This window comes from Mesoplodon densirostris, chromosome 5 (genome assembly GCF_025265405.1).
Source record: "Mesoplodon densirostris isolate mMesDen1 chromosome 5, mMesDen1 primary haplotype, whole genome shotgun sequence".
Classification (NCBI taxonomy): domain Eukaryota; kingdom Metazoa; phylum Chordata; class Mammalia; order Artiodactyla; family Ziphiidae; genus Mesoplodon; species Mesoplodon densirostris.
The window spans coordinates 123,138,359-123,155,919 of NC_082665.1; the positions used below are offsets into that span (position 1 = coordinate 123,138,359).

The window sequence follows — 17,561 nt, forward strand, 5'->3', positions numbered from 1 at the left end:
AGGCAGGACTGAAGTGCTCCCGGCCTTGCAGCTGTCTCTCAAGCATTCCGTTCTAGGGCCTGGAAGATGTATTCTCTCCAAGTCTGCCCATAAAACTGTATCTTAAATGTTCTGTGGGCCACAATAAATAATTTACATAAAGGGTCAGTTAGATGGAGCACAGCAGGATACCAGAGGGAAGAACACAGTGCAGTAGCCCAGGTTTAATTTGATCAGCCAAAGTGCTCAGAGCATCATTAAGCCACACGGAAAGGAAGAGAGTCATCTTTTTTATACAGCTCCCTTCACCCTCCGTGTGAAATCGTAATGGAGTGGGGCTGTGAATTATGGCATCTTCAGCTAATTTTACATGACACAGATACAAGTGATTTTATTTTTCCTCATTGTGGAAAATAATGAAATCTCCTTTCCCTCCCTCCGTCCATGTCCTCTATCCAAAGGTTCTGCTAATTTAAAACATTTGGTGGAAAAACAACACTGAGGCATTGTTCTGAAGAAAAGAAAAATTCTAATCACTTTGAGTTTAATTCTACTGTGCAGAGAAGAATATGAGCTTATCCTGGATGATGGCACAGTGACAAAATGAGTTAATTACCGTCTCATCGCAAGATGGATCTACTTGTCATAGGGACAGGAGCCATTATTTCACACAAAATAATGACCCAGATAAAAAAGGAATGGCTGTAGGCAGTAGCTGCCAGTGACACAGCTTCATCTTGGCCTAAGTGAATGGCAATTAACAAGTGTCACCACTTGTTATACACACACACACACACACACACACACACGTATACATATATATAGGGACCAAGCTATTCATTAAATATTTACTAAAAATACACAAAATAATTTTTACTGTCTTTCTTCCCAGGGAACTCCTGTAGTCTTCTACCCGTGTGATGACAGGAAAATGTACACACGTGTGCAATTCAGCCATCAGCTGCAACCGCTGTTGACCTTGCAGAGAGGCCCCCATTCCTCTCCTCTTTGCACCAGAGGCGGTGTTTTCTCCAGAAATCATGTGCAACAACAGAAAAGGGGGGCAAAGGGAAGGGGGCCCAGTCCCATCATTTTCTACCTCTTCTCCTGGTTGTCATGGCCACTGGCCTAGAACTAGAGCCACAGCCAGCAGTGACAGCCAGAAACACTAGATCCTCCCAGGTGGAGCCCCCGGCCACGGGCCGACACGGCAGGGCCAAATGGCCAGGCCACCTCAACACCTGGGTTCTCCAGAGTGGGTAGCTTCCCTTCCACTCTGCTGACCACAACCATGAACTATGTCTCTACTGAGAGAAAGAGAGATGAGAGACTCCGAGATACACATCTGGAGACCAATTCTGGCTCAGAAATCTCAGTGCTACCTGAGTGTGCAAGTTGTCTAGTCTGCCCGAACCCAGTCATTTGTATACGAAAACCAGGGGTACAGAGGCACCCTGTGCCTGCTGCACAGGCAGAGGCAGGATGGCACAGTGGGCTTTAAAGTGTATCCTCTTCAAAATGTTAAAAACAGAATCGCATGGAGACTATCATACTAAGTGAAGTCAGCCAGACAGAGAAAGATAAATATGATATGTCACTTATATGTGGAATCTAACCAAAAGATACAGGTGAACTTATTTGCAAAACAGAAATAGACCCACAGACACAGAAAACAAACTTATGGTTACCATAAGGGATAAATTAGGAGTTTGGGAATAACATAAATACACTACTATATATGAAACAGATAAACAACAAGGACCAACTGTATAGCACAGGGAACTATCTCAATATTTTATAATAATGTATAAAGAAAAAGCATATGAAAAAGAATATATGTGTGTGTGTGTGCGTATATATGTATGCATGTATATATACATACACATATTTATAACTGAATTGCTGTGCTGTACACCTGAAACTAACACGACATTGTAAATCAACTATACTTCAATAAAAAAAATAATTTTTAATGTTAAAAACAGAATTCTTATACAAACATAGAATGAGCAGGTGTCAATGATCAATTTAACCAATTATTGAATAAATCATGAGATACTGCCATGTGTACACACACACACACACACACACACAATCAGTGGGGGGGGAAAGAATGTTGGGATGAAAGTAAAAGTTAACACAAAAGTGGCTGATGTCCTTCAGGGCATATAAACTATAACTCTGGGGTTCTGTCCTCTGTGGGACAGACGCCCACCTGCACTGCAGGCACTGCAGACACACGGCATCTGAGTGTCCACTCAGCAGGCTGTTTACAACCTGATATGGCCACAAGGCAACGGGTCAGTCCTGCAGTGATCTGGTTTGGTTAAGACAAAAGTGCCAAATCACGTGTTTTTAAAAGAGCCTGTTTGATAGTATGGCCAGAGCCGATGCCCTCATCTTACCAACCCGCCCCTCAAATATTCCAAGCATCTGAGTCTAATTACAAAACCATTTCTACAACTATTTTTCCCCAGTGCTCAGATCACGGGGTAAATCCCACCTCTAGAATGCCCCTACCAAGTTTATGAGAACATTTTATTTGCAGCAATCCAAAGAAGATGGCCCTATTTATACAGACATCTCTCTGAGTTATGAAAGCACCCATGTTCTCAGGCTTAGGCATGTGTGAACTAAAACTGCTTTTCCTCCCACTTCTTAAAAATGATCTGAATTCTACCATAGCAGAAAGAGTCTCCATCGTCCTAGTAAAATTACCCAAATGTCTGACCTAAGAGGTCATCCGATTCCTGGGCTACGGGTCTCGGCTCCCATCATACCAGAGTGGTTATTCCCAGGGCCTTGTAGCGCCTGAACACTCCACAAATGTTGAAGAGAGGGAGGCAGAGAGTGAACCAAAAAAAAAAAAAAAAAAAAAAAAAAAAAATAGAATCACTGGTTGTTTAAAGGGACCATCCAATTATTCCACTTTTCTGCAGAACTTCTCTCCGCGGCCTCCTGTTGCTTTCACAGCCGAGTCCGGCCCCTTCCTTCCACCCCTCATGGCCACTTTCTTGCCAAAGGTCCTCTGATCTTCTTTTCATTCCCCTCAGGCCCTCACACATGCCGCTCCCTCTGTTCCGAGGGACCCCAACCCGCCCACTGCAGCCCCATCAGGCCTAATCCTACTGTCTCAGCCCGAGGCGCCTCCCCGACTCCCACACCACACCCTGTCTGTCCGCTGCTTCCCTCGTGGTCATGCTCATCACTCGGGTTCAGAAAAGCCTTCACTGTGAGGACACGAGGGCAGGACCACGGCTATTTTGTTCTCTGCGTGCCAGCACCTAGTACTATTTCTGGCCTGACAACAGCCAACAATATTTATTAAAGAATTCACTGATTGACTGGATCTCAGACAAACCACAATCTCCTCTACATCATGGGGGACTGCCAATTATTTTGGGAGACTGGGAAGGGGAGGACAAGGCAAGCATTAAGCGATGAACTTAGCCCCAGTTTGGGCAAGGACATTCCTCCTGCAGTAAACGTCAGCGTATTGAAACTCAGCGCACCCTGCAATTAGGCAGGAAACCTCATGTGGCTCAAAGAGAAGTTCAAAACCAGACATATTTCAGGGCAGAAAATGAACCCCCTGCAACGAGGCAATTTTCCCTGCTATGATCGCATGCCAGTGGTCACCGGACTGTGGCACGCTCCCGCTCTAGGAAAGAAAGGGGGCTCGTGACAATGAAGACCCACGGGGGAGTGGAAGGTGGGATGTGGGGGGCTCACACCACCCTGAGGATTTGAAGGGGCTGCTGGCAGTGGGCCGGCAGGCCTGTCAGCTGTTGACGCCACTCCAGCCCTAAAAACACAGGGTCTGCCATCCTTGGAGGAGGGGAAGCCACCTTGTTCCAGAGCCAAGGCCAGCCTGAGTGGAAGTGGACTGCGCCCCACGAGGCCACCCAAAGTCCCAGGCCAGAACAGGCCTGGGGAGTGCAGCCCACCTGCCCTCAGCCAGCCCCCAGCCATTCACTCAGGCACGCGCTCGGCAAGCCCGTTCAATTGCATCCTGACTGCAGCACTCACCTTCTTAATGAACTCTGGGATGATTTTTTGGTCTGTCAGGTGGTCTAGGGAAGAATAGCAATCTAATTCCAAGATGTAGCCTTCATTGTGAAGATCAGTGTTCTGAGATCTGAAAAGAGAAACACACACACACGCACAAGTTAAGATTTTGCATAATATACATATTAAAAAAAAAGAATCACTGGGTGTTGAATGAAATCCTAATTTCTTTCCTGAAAGTAACTGTCAAAAAGGCAGTTCTGAAAAAATAATTTATGGTTAACAACTCAAATAATATAGAGGGACCTATTAATACTTCATGGAAAGACCTCCAAGACATATCATCAAGGAAAACACATCATTATAGAATGATGGGTTTAGTACAATAAGGTTTATACCTTAAACAACACAAACACACACACACACACACACACACACAGTCCAGTAATGTATATTTCCCATTGGCAAACCAATAATAGCAGTGACCTCTTGGGGGATGGTGAGGGCCAGTGTGGGAATCGGGCGGGGATGGTGCTGGTGATCAAAAGTGAGTTTGGCTGTATCCCTGATTTTTTCACTTTTTTGGAAGAGAATATATTCACGTATCATTTAGAAAATTAAAAATTAATTTTTAAAAGACTTTTAAAGGGTTCAACCCCTACAGAGGGCAATCCGGCAAAATCTATCAAAACTAAAGGTGCATGAAGAAAAGAATATAAGGCAACTGAAGAAGAAATCCTGGGACGAGAGCGGACGTGAAGGGTTGTCTGAAGCAAACACCGAACACCTTGCGGTCGAGACGGAGGCGTCCAGTGTGCCCTGCCCCCCATCACCGCCCCCCAACCAGGTGGTGGGGCTGCTTCCCCATCCCCCTCATATAGATGTGCACGTGACCCAATGCTGGGTGCACTTGGGACAACCAGCAGCAAGTGGTCACCAGAAGGAAATCCCACCACTCCGTGTCACTCCTTTGAGGGACCCCTGGGTGACACTATGGGGCTGATGGACTCCTGGGAACCACGTGGTTGTCAGAAATTGAAGGTGATTGGCTGGCCCTGCCAAACGTCAGACAACAGGAAGTGAACATCAGTCAAGGGCCGGCAGACCATGCCCTTTCCTCGTGGGAAGGGGGACTTGGAGACCAGGGCCGGGCTCTTCAGGGCTCACACCACATGTACAGCAACTCTCCACTGCCGAGGGCAAAGCAGGGCCCTCCCACCTGACTTAGGAGGGTCCCTACCGAGGAGGGGCCCCTGCAGCCCCTGTGAGAGCAGGTGCAGCCAGGACGGGTGCCTTCATACTGAATTCCTGAGACACGTATATCCCACAAAATAAACAGTTTCTGAATGCCTATTTGCTATAATATTTTAAAGATGAATTTCTAGGAGTCTTATATATCATTCAAAGCAATTTATGCTGCCATTAACCATCTGAGTATGATTCACACGAAATTCAAAAGTGGAAAAATTAAAGAGGATTTGGTTTTCCCCAGGTGTGCAACTGTGATATTTTACTTTTCTCTCTAACATATCCTTTCAGGGGTAGGGACTGAGGTGCATACTTTTGAAATGTAAAAGAATCAACTGATTCCAAACTGGCCAAACTGGAATAAACTAATTCCAAAAGAATCGACCAATTCTGAACCTCAGCCTGCTCGCCTAAAAACTTCATCAGAGATTAGACTCGTGTTCTCCCTTTTTCCCCCATGTTCTTACTCTCTCCCCACCGTAAACAAAAGATATGCTAAGAGGAAGTAAAGCAGAAGATTCCAGACTTTTGAAAGAGAAGACTTAGTCAAGATACTGTCATATGCATCGTGTGGGATCTCAAACAACAAAGACAGGAATAGGAGGAGGAAAATAGGATGTGAAATCCCCACTGCTGTCACACAGGGACACCAGACTGTACAAGGTTATTTATAAATACCCACTGACATTTTGTTTTGTTTTTTTATAAATGTATTTATTTTTATCTATTTATATTTGGCTGTGTTGGGTCTCCATTGCTGCGCACAGGCTTTCTGTATTTGCGGTGAGCGGGGGCTACTCTTCATTGCGGTGCACGGGCTCTAGGTACGCGGGCTTCAGTAGTTGTGGCTTGCGGGCTCAGTAGTTGTGGCTTGCTGGCTCTAGCACGCAGGCTCAGTAGTTGTGGCACATGGGCTTAGTTGCTCCAGGGCACAACATTATAAATCAACTGTACTTCAATTAAAAAAAAGAATCCTTCAATAAGAAACCAAAGCAATAAAATAAAATAAGTCAACACTGTATCCACTCTGTAAAACACCCATAAAATGAATGGAGGGAAGACAGGTCTGTCTTTAAACAACTCACAGGCCAGACTCGCTAGACTCGCAAGGGATAATTGTTCGTACAGGATCTAATAACTCTCAGCTTTGCTTCTAGAACAAGAAGTACTCTGAGGAGGAAAGCAAGCTCTGGTTCATTTCATCAGATAATTAACTCAGCTACATCTGAACTGAAAGAAGCACAAAAGGTGGACAAAAATAGGCATTATTACAAATTTTCTAGATGAAACGTGAAAACTCACATCTCGGCCTACGGTCACTTTAAAGCAAAGCCATGCATATTGGAGGAATAGGTGAGTAACTAAAGGTCTCCCCTGCCTTACAGGAATTACCTCCACAGTTTAAAATGAAAGGGTTGGAACACTGAAGAGCAGCTGCAGGGGAGGGGTGTGGCAAGGACCCCTGACTACTCCAAGGACAGATGCCCAAGCCCTCAAGTCAGCACTCTGTGAGGGGTGAGGCCAGAGCTGGGTGGGTGGCACAGTCACACAGAAAGCCCCTCCCTGCCAGCAGCCCTGTGAAAAACTGTATCAAATCCACAAAAGCTTGAAGCTTGCCTACAGGCCTGCCAGTGGGAGCCTCTGGGCTTCTCAGCACTAGGGGGAGGTTGGGTGGAGGGAGGGCAGTGACCATGGTTGCTCTAAGGTGACCCCCAATGACCTTCCTTTTCTGGTGTTCATGCCTTTGTAGAGTCCCTCCCCCTGAGTGGGGGCAGGGCCTGCGACGTGCTTCTAATCAAAATAACCAGGCAAAGGGACAGGAGATCCCTCTCGTGATGACGTGACACCATAAGACTCCACCTTAGCAGATGAGAGCTAGACCCTGCCCTTGCTGGCTGCCAGGCTGCCAGGGCACCGTGTGGGCAGTCCTTGGATGACAGCCATCAAGAAACAGAGATCTCAGCCCTAGGAGATGAATGCTGCCCACCACCAAACAGAGCTTGGGAGCAGACCTTTCCCCAGTCAAGCCCCTGATGAAACTGCAGCCCCAGCCAATACTTCCACTGCAGCCTGATGAGACCTGAAACAGAGTGCCCAGAAAAGCTGCAGTAACTGAGATCAAATGTATGTTGTTGGAACCAGTAAACTTGTGGTAATTTATTACAGAGCGTAGAAAACTCATGCAGTTGCCGAGCAGGAAGACATGGCAGCTTCATGCTCAGACCAGGCCTCCTGCTGGTGGCTGGGTCTAGGCTCAGGCCCCAAGACCCAGCCAGACACCTGAGAAGAGCCTCTGACAGGTGATGAGTGTTTCATGTCCCAGAGGGCAAGGACCACCCTGGCATCAAGAAGCAGACATGCCCTAGAAGTGAGTCCAGGAACCATGGCCTGGCCCCCAGCACAGGGGAGTAGATGTCCTGCAGTCAGTCAAGTGCCTAAGAATCCTTAAGATGCATCACTGGCTGAGCAGGGGCCTGCACCCTCCTGTGGGGGAGGGGAAACACCACTTATGTTTCCCCAAAGGACATGTCCTTGTGTTGTCCTGGAAAAGGATACTGGAAACTATCAAACACCCACCTGGACTGAAGCCCACTGGCTTCCACTTCCAGAAGGGACAGAAAGATCTGGGTCTAAACAATAAAAAAAAAAACAGGGACACAGAATGCACTTCTGGAGATGTAGGATTAACTACCTGACAAAGGCTCCCTTATCTAAAAATTAACAGTAAATACACTAAGATTAAATGCAGACACTCTGAGAAGAGCATTGCTAACAATGAAATATGCTTCCCCGTCTCCCTGCATACCTCCCCTCCATAATTTCCTCTAGATTTATTAGTTAGAGGTTGCGGGTCCTAAAGCTAACTAGAGGTGGATCATTTCCCAGCTGTGTGCCTTTGGACAATGTATTTAAACATTCTATGCCTCAGTTTCTTTCACTGTCAAATGGGAATATTATGAGTAGCTATCTCTTGGCATCCTTGTAAGGATTAAATCAGACAAAAGCATGTAAAGCCCTTAGCATAGGGCATGGCAAGAAGTCCGGGCTCAACAAATATTAGTAGCTGCTGATCTACTTCTATCATCTGTAAGTGCATTCCTAGCCCTTTTCATAGTTCCTAATTACTCATTCATTCAACGAATATTGATCACACTACTACTTTGTGCCAGACACTCTTCTTTAGCATCAATAGACAAAAGAGACGAAATCTCTGCTCTCACAGAGCTCACAACCTGGTGGAGGGAGACAGGCAATAAACAAGAAATACTCACGAGCACAGAGAGTATGTTCAACGGTGGTAAGTGTTAAAGAAAAAAGCAGCAGCAAGGTGTAGAGAATCACGAGCGGTGGGAAGCTGCAGTTTTTATGAGGATGGTCAGGGCAGCCACACTGGGAAGGCGACACTTGTAATAAAGATCTACGGGAGGTGACCGTGCTGACAGCCAGGAAAGAAGCTTCCAGGCAGAGGAACAGCCAGTGCAAAGGTCCTAAGGTGAGATGGTACAAAAAAGCCCTGTGGCTGGAGCTCAATGAACCAGGGGCAGGAGATGAGGTCGGAGAGCCAAAGGGGAGCCAGAGACTGTAGAACTTACAGGCCACGGTGAAGACAGTGGCTTTTACTCAGAACGATAGGGGAAGCCCTTGTTGAACAGAGAAGTGACACCATCGGATCTATTTTATTTTTATCGAAGTATAGTTGATTTACAATATTGTGTTAGTTTCAGGTGTATAGCACAGTGAATCAGTTATATTATATATATATATATATATATATAAATAACTTTTTCAGATTCTTTTCCCTTATAGGTTACTACAAAATATTGTGTAGAGTTCCCTGTGCTCTACGGCAGGTCCTTGTTGGTTATCCGTTTTATATATAGAAGTGGGTACATGTTTATTTTAAAAGGAGCCTTCTGGCTGTAGGGGGCAGCTAAGAGACTAACCCAGTGGTCCACGCGGGAGGTGATGGTGACCCCAAGGGGGCTGGTAGCAGCGTAGCAGCGCTGGGAAGTGGTGGATTCTGGATATATTTTCAAGGTAGAACCTTCAAGACTTCCTTATGAACAGAACAGGTTGTGAGGTGTGAAGGGAAGAAAGCAGATGAGGATGGCTCCAAGGATTGCTCCAGCCACCGAGAGAGCAGATGATGCTGACACAACCATGATGGGGAAGGCTGGGGCGGGAATGGTCACAGGCTTGGGGACAAGATCAGTAATTCGGCTTCCTAGGTACTGAATTTGACATTATCCAGCAGACGGCCAAGGAGAGATATCTGGTAGAGAGCTGAATACATATTCGAGTCTGGACTTCAGGAGAGAGGGCTGGAGATGTGAATCTGGGAGTTATCAGCTTCCACGTGGTATTCAAAGCATGAGACTGAATGAGATCTCAATTAATATATAGACAGAAGAGTCAAGGACTGAGCTTGGGGACCCTCCACCATGAAGAGGGTGGGGAGAAAAGAGGAGAAAGCAGCCAAGGAGACAAAGAAAGAGCAACCATGGGGGAAGAGAGAAAACCAAGGGAACGTGCAGTCCTGGATCAAATCAAGGAAGTACATCTAGGGGAGGGTAGGAGCCACCCTGTCCATTGCTTCAATTAACATATTTACAATCTTCTCTTCAATTTACTTATCCTCTTGAAATCCCAAGAGAGAAACTGGATTTAATCCACCCTACAGAAAACGGTGCGAAGAAATCAGTTCACATTTAATATTATATATGACTATCCTGTTACAAGGGCTGACTGTCAAATCAATCTGCCGATTTGGGTTCCAAGTAGCTTGGCTCCTTGAAAAGAAACCATCTCCATGCTGCTGGGTCATTTCTCAGAAATGGCCTGGAGGGAGCATTAACTAAAAAGATCTCTGACCCATCTCACATCTTGGGGTCCCCACCTGTACACACTGGAGAGTTGAGAGGGGTTTATTTCCAGCCATTCCAAAGGGAGCTTCTCAAATGAAGAGGGAATGAAAGTATATCATGGAGCAGATATTCAAGGTCCTGAAAGCCAAGAATGAGTAAGACAAAATGAATTCAGATTCTCAGAGCACAGCAACGATAACAAGGCACATAAACAGAGCACTCCTGACCAATTAAGACACTGGAGAAGCAGCTAAGACCTCACAGTCCAGCTAAGTTTTCAAAAACCATCATAACATGGCAACAAAATGCTGTGGTACCCTAGACTGGGTCCCAGAACTGGAAAAGGACATTAATAGAAAAATTGATGAAATCCAAAAAAAATCCACAACTTAGTTATTAGTAATATACCAAAGTCAATTTCTTAGTTTTGACAAATGTACCACAGTAATGTAAGATATTAATGATGGAGGAAACTCGGTGAAGGGCCTAAGGGTTGTGACTTTTCTGTTAAATCTAACATATCCCCAAATAAAAGTTACTGAAAAAAAAAAAAGAAAGAAAGCCATCAGACACTCTGGGGGATGTGTATGTTTGTTTGTTTTGATTCTGTAATATTTATTCTCAGAGTAAGTGTTTCTAGTGCTAAACTACACCAACACCCCTGCCTGACTATACTGTTTATGTAAGAGACCCCTCAAATCACATGAAGGCAATGACTGAAATAATTGGGTTTGGGGGACAAAAGAATAATCTCCGTTGATGTGCCCTAACTTTAGGCACTGGACCTAGCCAACAAGCAAACCCTGGGCTCTGTGCATCAGACTGGGTGTCCCGTCGGGCAGGCATTCTCCACCCTGGCTGTATTCAACCTTGAAATCACTCGGTGAGCTCCCACAAATTTTGATTTAATTGGTCTGTGGTATGGCCTGGGCCAAGGGGCTCTAGAAACTCCCCAGTGATTCTAATGGGCAACCAGAGTGGAGAACGACGGTCTAGGTGGGCTGTGTTGCAGCGGCTGCTCTCCTGGAGATGTTCCTTGGCCGTAACTGAGCAAGTCCACGGAAAAGAGGAAACACAGAAAGAAGGACTTGTAGAGACCAACAATGTAGACTCCTAGCCCCTCAGAAGAAGACAAACCTCCCAGAAAAAGGACCAGACCTTAAGGAAATATAAGAATGGACAGCTCTATCTGTGACTCTTTCAGTTAGAAAAACTCAAAAATACTTCCCACTTCTTGGTTTCCTCACTCTTCTTATGTGTTATTGTGCTAAAATATACATAACATACCATTGACCATTTTAGCCATTTCTAAGCATACATTCAGTGTCATTAAGTACATTCACAATGTTGGGCAAGCATCACCACCAACCATTTCTGGAACTTCTTCATCATCCCAAACAGTCCTTGCTCCTTTGACACCATATAAATGGGACTTGGGCCAAAACTGAGCATGAACATGTAGGAAAATTTAGATAAAGGCTTCTCAAACACACGAGAGTAGATTCAGGCGCTGCGCACTTGTGCACAAACCTTTCCTAACCGTAGGGCAGGGCAGCAAAGAGCCCACATGCCCAAGTACCTCAGAGGTCAACACGATTGGCCCCAGACATCAGAGCTGTTTAAGACCATAATAAAACACCACCTATTCCGTGTCATGTCGCCCTCATGACTCAGACACAAACATCCGCTGTCATAAAAACTGTGCACAAACTCCTCACGTCACCACTGCCACATCTGCCAAGGGTTGTGTGGTCATTCCCCAGGCAGCTGGAGAGTCAGAAGGTCAAACCAAGGGAAGCAAACTCAAAGGTCCACAAACACTGAGTGAAAGAGGATATTTTTTTGACCAAAAGATATAACCCGATCACTTTGTTCTCATATAAAAGAAAGAGAAATGGTCTTCATGTCCACCAAGAAATATGCGCTCTCCTATTTTTCTCCGAACACAGAGTCCTGTCTGATGCCCTTCCACATTCCAATTTCTGAGAGCGACGTGGCTACAGAGAAACTTGACCCACCAGGGGAAAAGTCCCAGTGCACGGGTGATGTCAAGTGGCACGGCCCAGTCACCCCCGTACTGGGGAGCAGACGGGAGCAGTGGAAACCATGGTGAGCTGGGCAGTTTCTATCCCAACCATTGCTAGGTACTCCAGGCCAGGGTTGCCAAATCTTCAAACTTTTTTAAAGGAGTCATTACCTCATGTTTTTTGGGGGCCACAAATGTCAAATTTTGGCTCCAAACGATGTTTATTACTATTATGTAATCCAACATCTTTGGGACTGAATCTGACCTCTGGGCCATCAGTCCCTGCCCTCTGGGTTCCATACACAATGCTCCAATGTGAGTCACAGAGGCTGGATGCCAGGCAAGAGATAAGAGCGAACAGATTATCCAACTATATCACTGTCAGAATAACTAACCGTAAACCCAAGTCCTATATTTCACCCATTGTAATGAGCGGGCAGATTCTTCCCCTCCCCACTCCCCATGACCGTGGTCAGGACATCGACACTGACCCTGCCTGATCTCACAGTGGCTGGGACAGAACCCTTTTCTAAGCCATTAAAAAAACATGTTTGCAAGCAAACACTGTAACGCTTTATGAGTTACAGTCATAAAGGGTTAATCCTCAAATTATTCGGATGAAATGTCAAGCAGTAAGCTGAATACCTATTTTGGTCTCATGGACAGAGCTGAAATCAGGCCACTAAAAAGCAGATGCCTGTTTATAGTCTACTATAAACTATCTTTTTAAACAATAAACATGTTAATAAAAACTATCATACACACTTCTTTTAAATAATAAACATGTAACAGATCTCACTTCAACTCATTAATCCCTTAGATAGCTTCAAAGATCATGAGTTGAAGCAACATCTTCTTTTTCCCAGGACACAAAGCACAGTTTGAACTTGAGTTATGAAAAGAAATGAGAGAGAATGTGCAGTTCATCAGTAGGGCTATTTTTGCTTCATTGAGGAACAATCAGAAAGAAATGGTGACAAACACAAACTTAGATTACTAGGCACTTCTCCAACGAGAGAAAAAAAAATCATTAAATGTCAGTTGACAGAAGCAAATTCTCTATCTCTGGGAAACAGGACGAAATTTTCAGATTTTTCCCTCAAGGCAACGCCAGGTTCAAGTAGAATGATCAGAATGGTGTGTTGTTGTTGTTGTTTTAAAGGAGTAGTAGGGAGGAAAATGAACTACACATCTGAGAAAGATCTATCCGCGAAAGGAAAAGAAGGCTTTTTCTAGTTTCATGAGCTTATCACTTGCTTGACCACTGACCACAGGAAGGGTTGGAGTTACATCCTCTCAAGAAACTTACAGTCTCATATTTTGCTTAGTGAAATGTCAAAGAAAAATACTGCATGTTATCGCTTAAACGTGGACTCTAAAAAATAAAACAAATTGGTGAATATAACAAAAAAAGAAACAGACTCCCAGATATGGAGAACAAACTAGTGGTTACCAGTAGGGAGAGGGAAAGGGGGAGGGGCAACATAGGCAGAGGGGCTTCAGAGGTACAAACTATTGGGTATAAAATAAGCTACAAGGAAATATGGTACAATACAGGGAATATAGCCAATATTTTATAATAACTATAAATGGACCATAACCTTTAATTAAAAATTGTGAATCACTATGCTGTACACCTGAAACATATAATTTTGTAAATCAACTACACTTCAATAATAAAAAAAAAAGAAACTTAGAGTCTATGGGCATCTAACTACCCAACACTGCTATTTATTCTAACCATAGAGAAGAGCTATGAAAGTTCAGTTGCTTCCACAGTCAGGGATCAGGGAGTTTTAAAAAGCAAAGAGCACGTAAGCAGAGTCTTTGAAGCTGTGTGAAAATTAGTCATGGGACAATGTATAAAATTACATTCCAGGCACTGAGAACAGAAATAGGAAGGATCTAGTTGGAAAAAAAGCATGAGTTACATGGTGGAAATAATAAATAGGTCAGTTTGGTAAAAGATATGTGAAGGCGAGGTTTGTTTATGCTAATTCGGCTGGATCAGTAAACACGAGCCTGGCGAATGTATGGGTGAATTTGCTGTTGGAATAGATCTGTGATGGGGGCCCTGCAGTGCTGGCTGGAGCAGAAAGTGAGAAACGGGGTTGGAAAGAAAGGACAGGGGTGTGTCGCTACAGGGTGGGACTGGCCTTCATTCTGAGGTAAAGGGGAGTCATGGATGGTCTTAGATGAAAGAAGATACGGAGTACAGATTTTAGGAAGATTAAGCAAGCAGCACTCCGTATGATGGAGGAAGAGTTGGAAGAACATTTTAGGAGAGCAGAAATGAGACCTAAAATTTCTACAGAGGAAGTGGATGGATGGGAGAGAGAGTTGAGGTGTGTCTTGTTCCTGCAGGTGCTGCTGGTTGGGTTGGGGGGAGGGGAATAAACTGCTGCTCCCCAAAGCTGCTCTCAGATCAACGGGGAAAAGGTTCCAATAATCTCTGTGACCTCCTCTTTGCAAAGTGAACCAAATCTACAAAACCAAAAGGAGGCTGCTGGAGTCAAAAGTTTCCCCTAATAGTGAAGCTTGAGAAATGCTGGAAGGAGAAAAAGCCAAATAAACAAATCCTAGTGAATCTTTCAATAAAGCACCTAATTACAGAGTTTATCAGGGGAGTGCTGAAGTAGGAAGCAGAGAGAAGGAAACAACTCTTAGATGGGTCACTGGTCTTTCTTCTCCCTTCTTTTTTCACCAACAGACATGCACCCCATCTGTGGATAAGGGTGTGGTATTCCGTGGAACATTCCAGAGATGATGGGGGGAGATGTGCACATGATACTCTAACCACACATTCTCCCAGGGAGCTGTGCACTGCCAAGCGGGTGCAAGGCATCATGGGCCCCTAACGAGCCACGGCTGCTATTTATGCTAGAGAAATCTTGCCACATCCTGCCTCACTCTTTACTGCTCGAGCCGGCTCTCTGGTAGATAAGCCATCAGTGACTTGCACAACACAAGGAGTTCACCTTTAACCTTAAAAGGCAAGAAAAACAAGTTTTACCCCCAGTGGTCCCTGTATGATGTAGCTGTGAGAGAAATTCAATCCCCACCACACCGGACTACAGCAAAGAGGACCACCGCCACATGAAATCAGACTTGGGGCAGGGTCCTGCTTTCTCATGAACACTGCAAGGCTCTGGCTGACTATGAAACATGTGGAAATGACGACTGATGCAGTAGTACTGATGCATAAATGTTATTTTTTCACAAAGATAACACTGAATAAAGGCAGGTCTGCCTGGCACTTACTGGTTCAGAAAAGTCACATGATCTGCAAACAAAAATAACAGCAGTAGCCACACACGTGAATGCCCTTCCTAAGACGCTCACCAGCCATGTCCAGCTGAGAGACAGGAAGTCTTCTTTATTTACGGTTAACGCACACATCCCAATTCAAGTTTGCTCATCGTTTCCTTCTTTTCTGGGTCTTCCTACCCGCACCCTCCAACCTGCTGAGTTAGACGATGGACGTGTTGCATCTCTGCACTGCCCAATACAGTAGCCACTACCCACATGTTGCTACTGAGCACCTAAAATGTGGCGAGTGCCACTGAGGGAATGCATGCTTAATTTTATTTAATTTTAATTAATTTTCATTAATAATATGTGCCTAGTGGCTCACTAATAGAAAAGCACAGCTTAGCTCTGTTCTGAAATTTTTTTTTTACATTTTTATTGGAGTAAAATTACTTTACAATGGTGTGTTAGTTTCTGCTTTATAACAAAGTGAATCAGTTATACATATACATATGTTCCCATATCTCTTCCCTCTTGTGTCTCCCTCCCTACCACCCTCCCTATCCCATCCCTCTAGGTGGTCACAAACCACCGAGCTGATCTCCCTGTGCTATGCGGCTGCTTCCCACTAGCTATCTACCTTACGTTTGGTAGTGTATATATGTCCATGCCTCTCTCTCGATTTGTCACAGCTTACCCTCCCCCCTCCCCATATCCTCAAGTCCATTCTCAAGTAGGCTGTGTCTTTATTCCTGTCTCACCCCTAGGTTCTTCATGACATGTTTTTTTCTTAAATTCCATATATATGTGTTACCATACGGTATTTGTCTTTCTCTTTCTGACTTACTTCACTCTGTATGACAGACTCTAGGTCCATCCACTTCAGTACAAATAACTCAATTTCGTTTCTTTTTATGGCTGAGTAATATTCCATTGTATATATGTGCCACATCTTCTTTATCCATTCATCTGATGATGGACACTTAGGTTGTTTCCATCTCCGGGCTATTGTAAATGGGGCTGCAATGAACATTTTGGTACATGACTCTTTTTGAATTATGGTTTTCTCAGGGTATATGCCCAGTAGTGGGATTGCTGGGTCATATGGTAGTTCTATTTGTCGTTTTTTAAGGAACCTCCATACTGTTCTCCATAGTGGCTGTACCAATTTACATTCCCACCAGCAGTGCAAGAGTGTTCCCTTTTCTCCACACCCTCTCCAGCATTTATTGTTTCTAGATTTTTTGATGATGGCCAATTTTGATGTGCACATAGATCCCCTGGGATCCTGTTAAAATGCAAATTCGGAGTCAGCAGATGTGGGTGGGGCTTGGGATCTGCATTTCTAAGAGGCTGCCAGGTGATGCTGAGGGTGCACAGACCAAGGTAAAGACTGGAACTGCTTCGGGAACCACCAGTGTGACCTGGAAGCCTCGTGAGTGGGTGGTCTCCAAAGCTTTAGATCATAAAACCCTCAAGTAAAAGTCTCCTGAGTACTACTGTACCAACATCTTACCTATGTTAGAAAACAATGGACACAAAACATTTAGAAGATTAGAAACAGATGAAATAAGCAATATTTAAAAAGTGTAGTCGCAATAGGTCCCTATTATTAGTAATTAATATTCCAAGGTACAATATACACTTGAAATGAGATTCACTGTTAACAATCATGGAAGTAAATCCACATTGCAAAATGTCTTCTTGATGAGTCTAAAATTCTTTAGCCATCTTTTGTCAGACTGGAATAGGTAGGCATCGATTTTTTTATGTCACCAAGAAAGCTCTTACACACAGTGAGAGAAGGATCGATATGGCCAGTTGTGTCTGTGTGTGTGTGTGTGTGTGTGTGTGTGTGTGTGTGTGACAGAGACAGAGAGAGAGAGATAGAGAGGGAGAGAGGCGTGGTGCTCCAAGGACAAAGAACAAGATAAGGGAGGGGCGAGGGAGGAGAATTTCACATTTACATTACTGGTATTCTGTGTTCCCTGCAATCTGCAATGAATTTACAGGAATTTTTTAAGCCATGTGTATATTTCATGAGGGCTAACTTAGTTAAAACTACAAAAAATAATCCACAAATCCACTTCCCTGGGTTCTCAGCTGCAAATGTTCCTCTGACCTCAGTCTCCTCCAGGATCCCCCCCGTCACACCCCGCTTCACACAGACAAGGGCCCTCTGACAT

The 17,561-nt window shown here is 44.6% G+C and overlaps 1 protein-coding gene across 2 annotated transcripts in view; it reads right to left on the reverse strand.

The window, feature by feature from the left end:
- RFTN1 (raftlin, lipid raft linker 1) overlaps positions 1-17,561 on the reverse strand; it is a 200,673-nt gene that overhangs the window by 88,648 nt on the left and 94,464 nt on the right. For both annotated transcript variants that reach the window (XM_060099471.1, XM_060099473.1), the window contains one exon: positions 4,009-4,117. In XM_060099471.1, the coding sequence (XP_059955454.1) occupies positions 4,009-4,117 (109 nt within the window). The remainder of the gene's footprint in view (positions 1-4,008; positions 4,118-17,561) is intronic.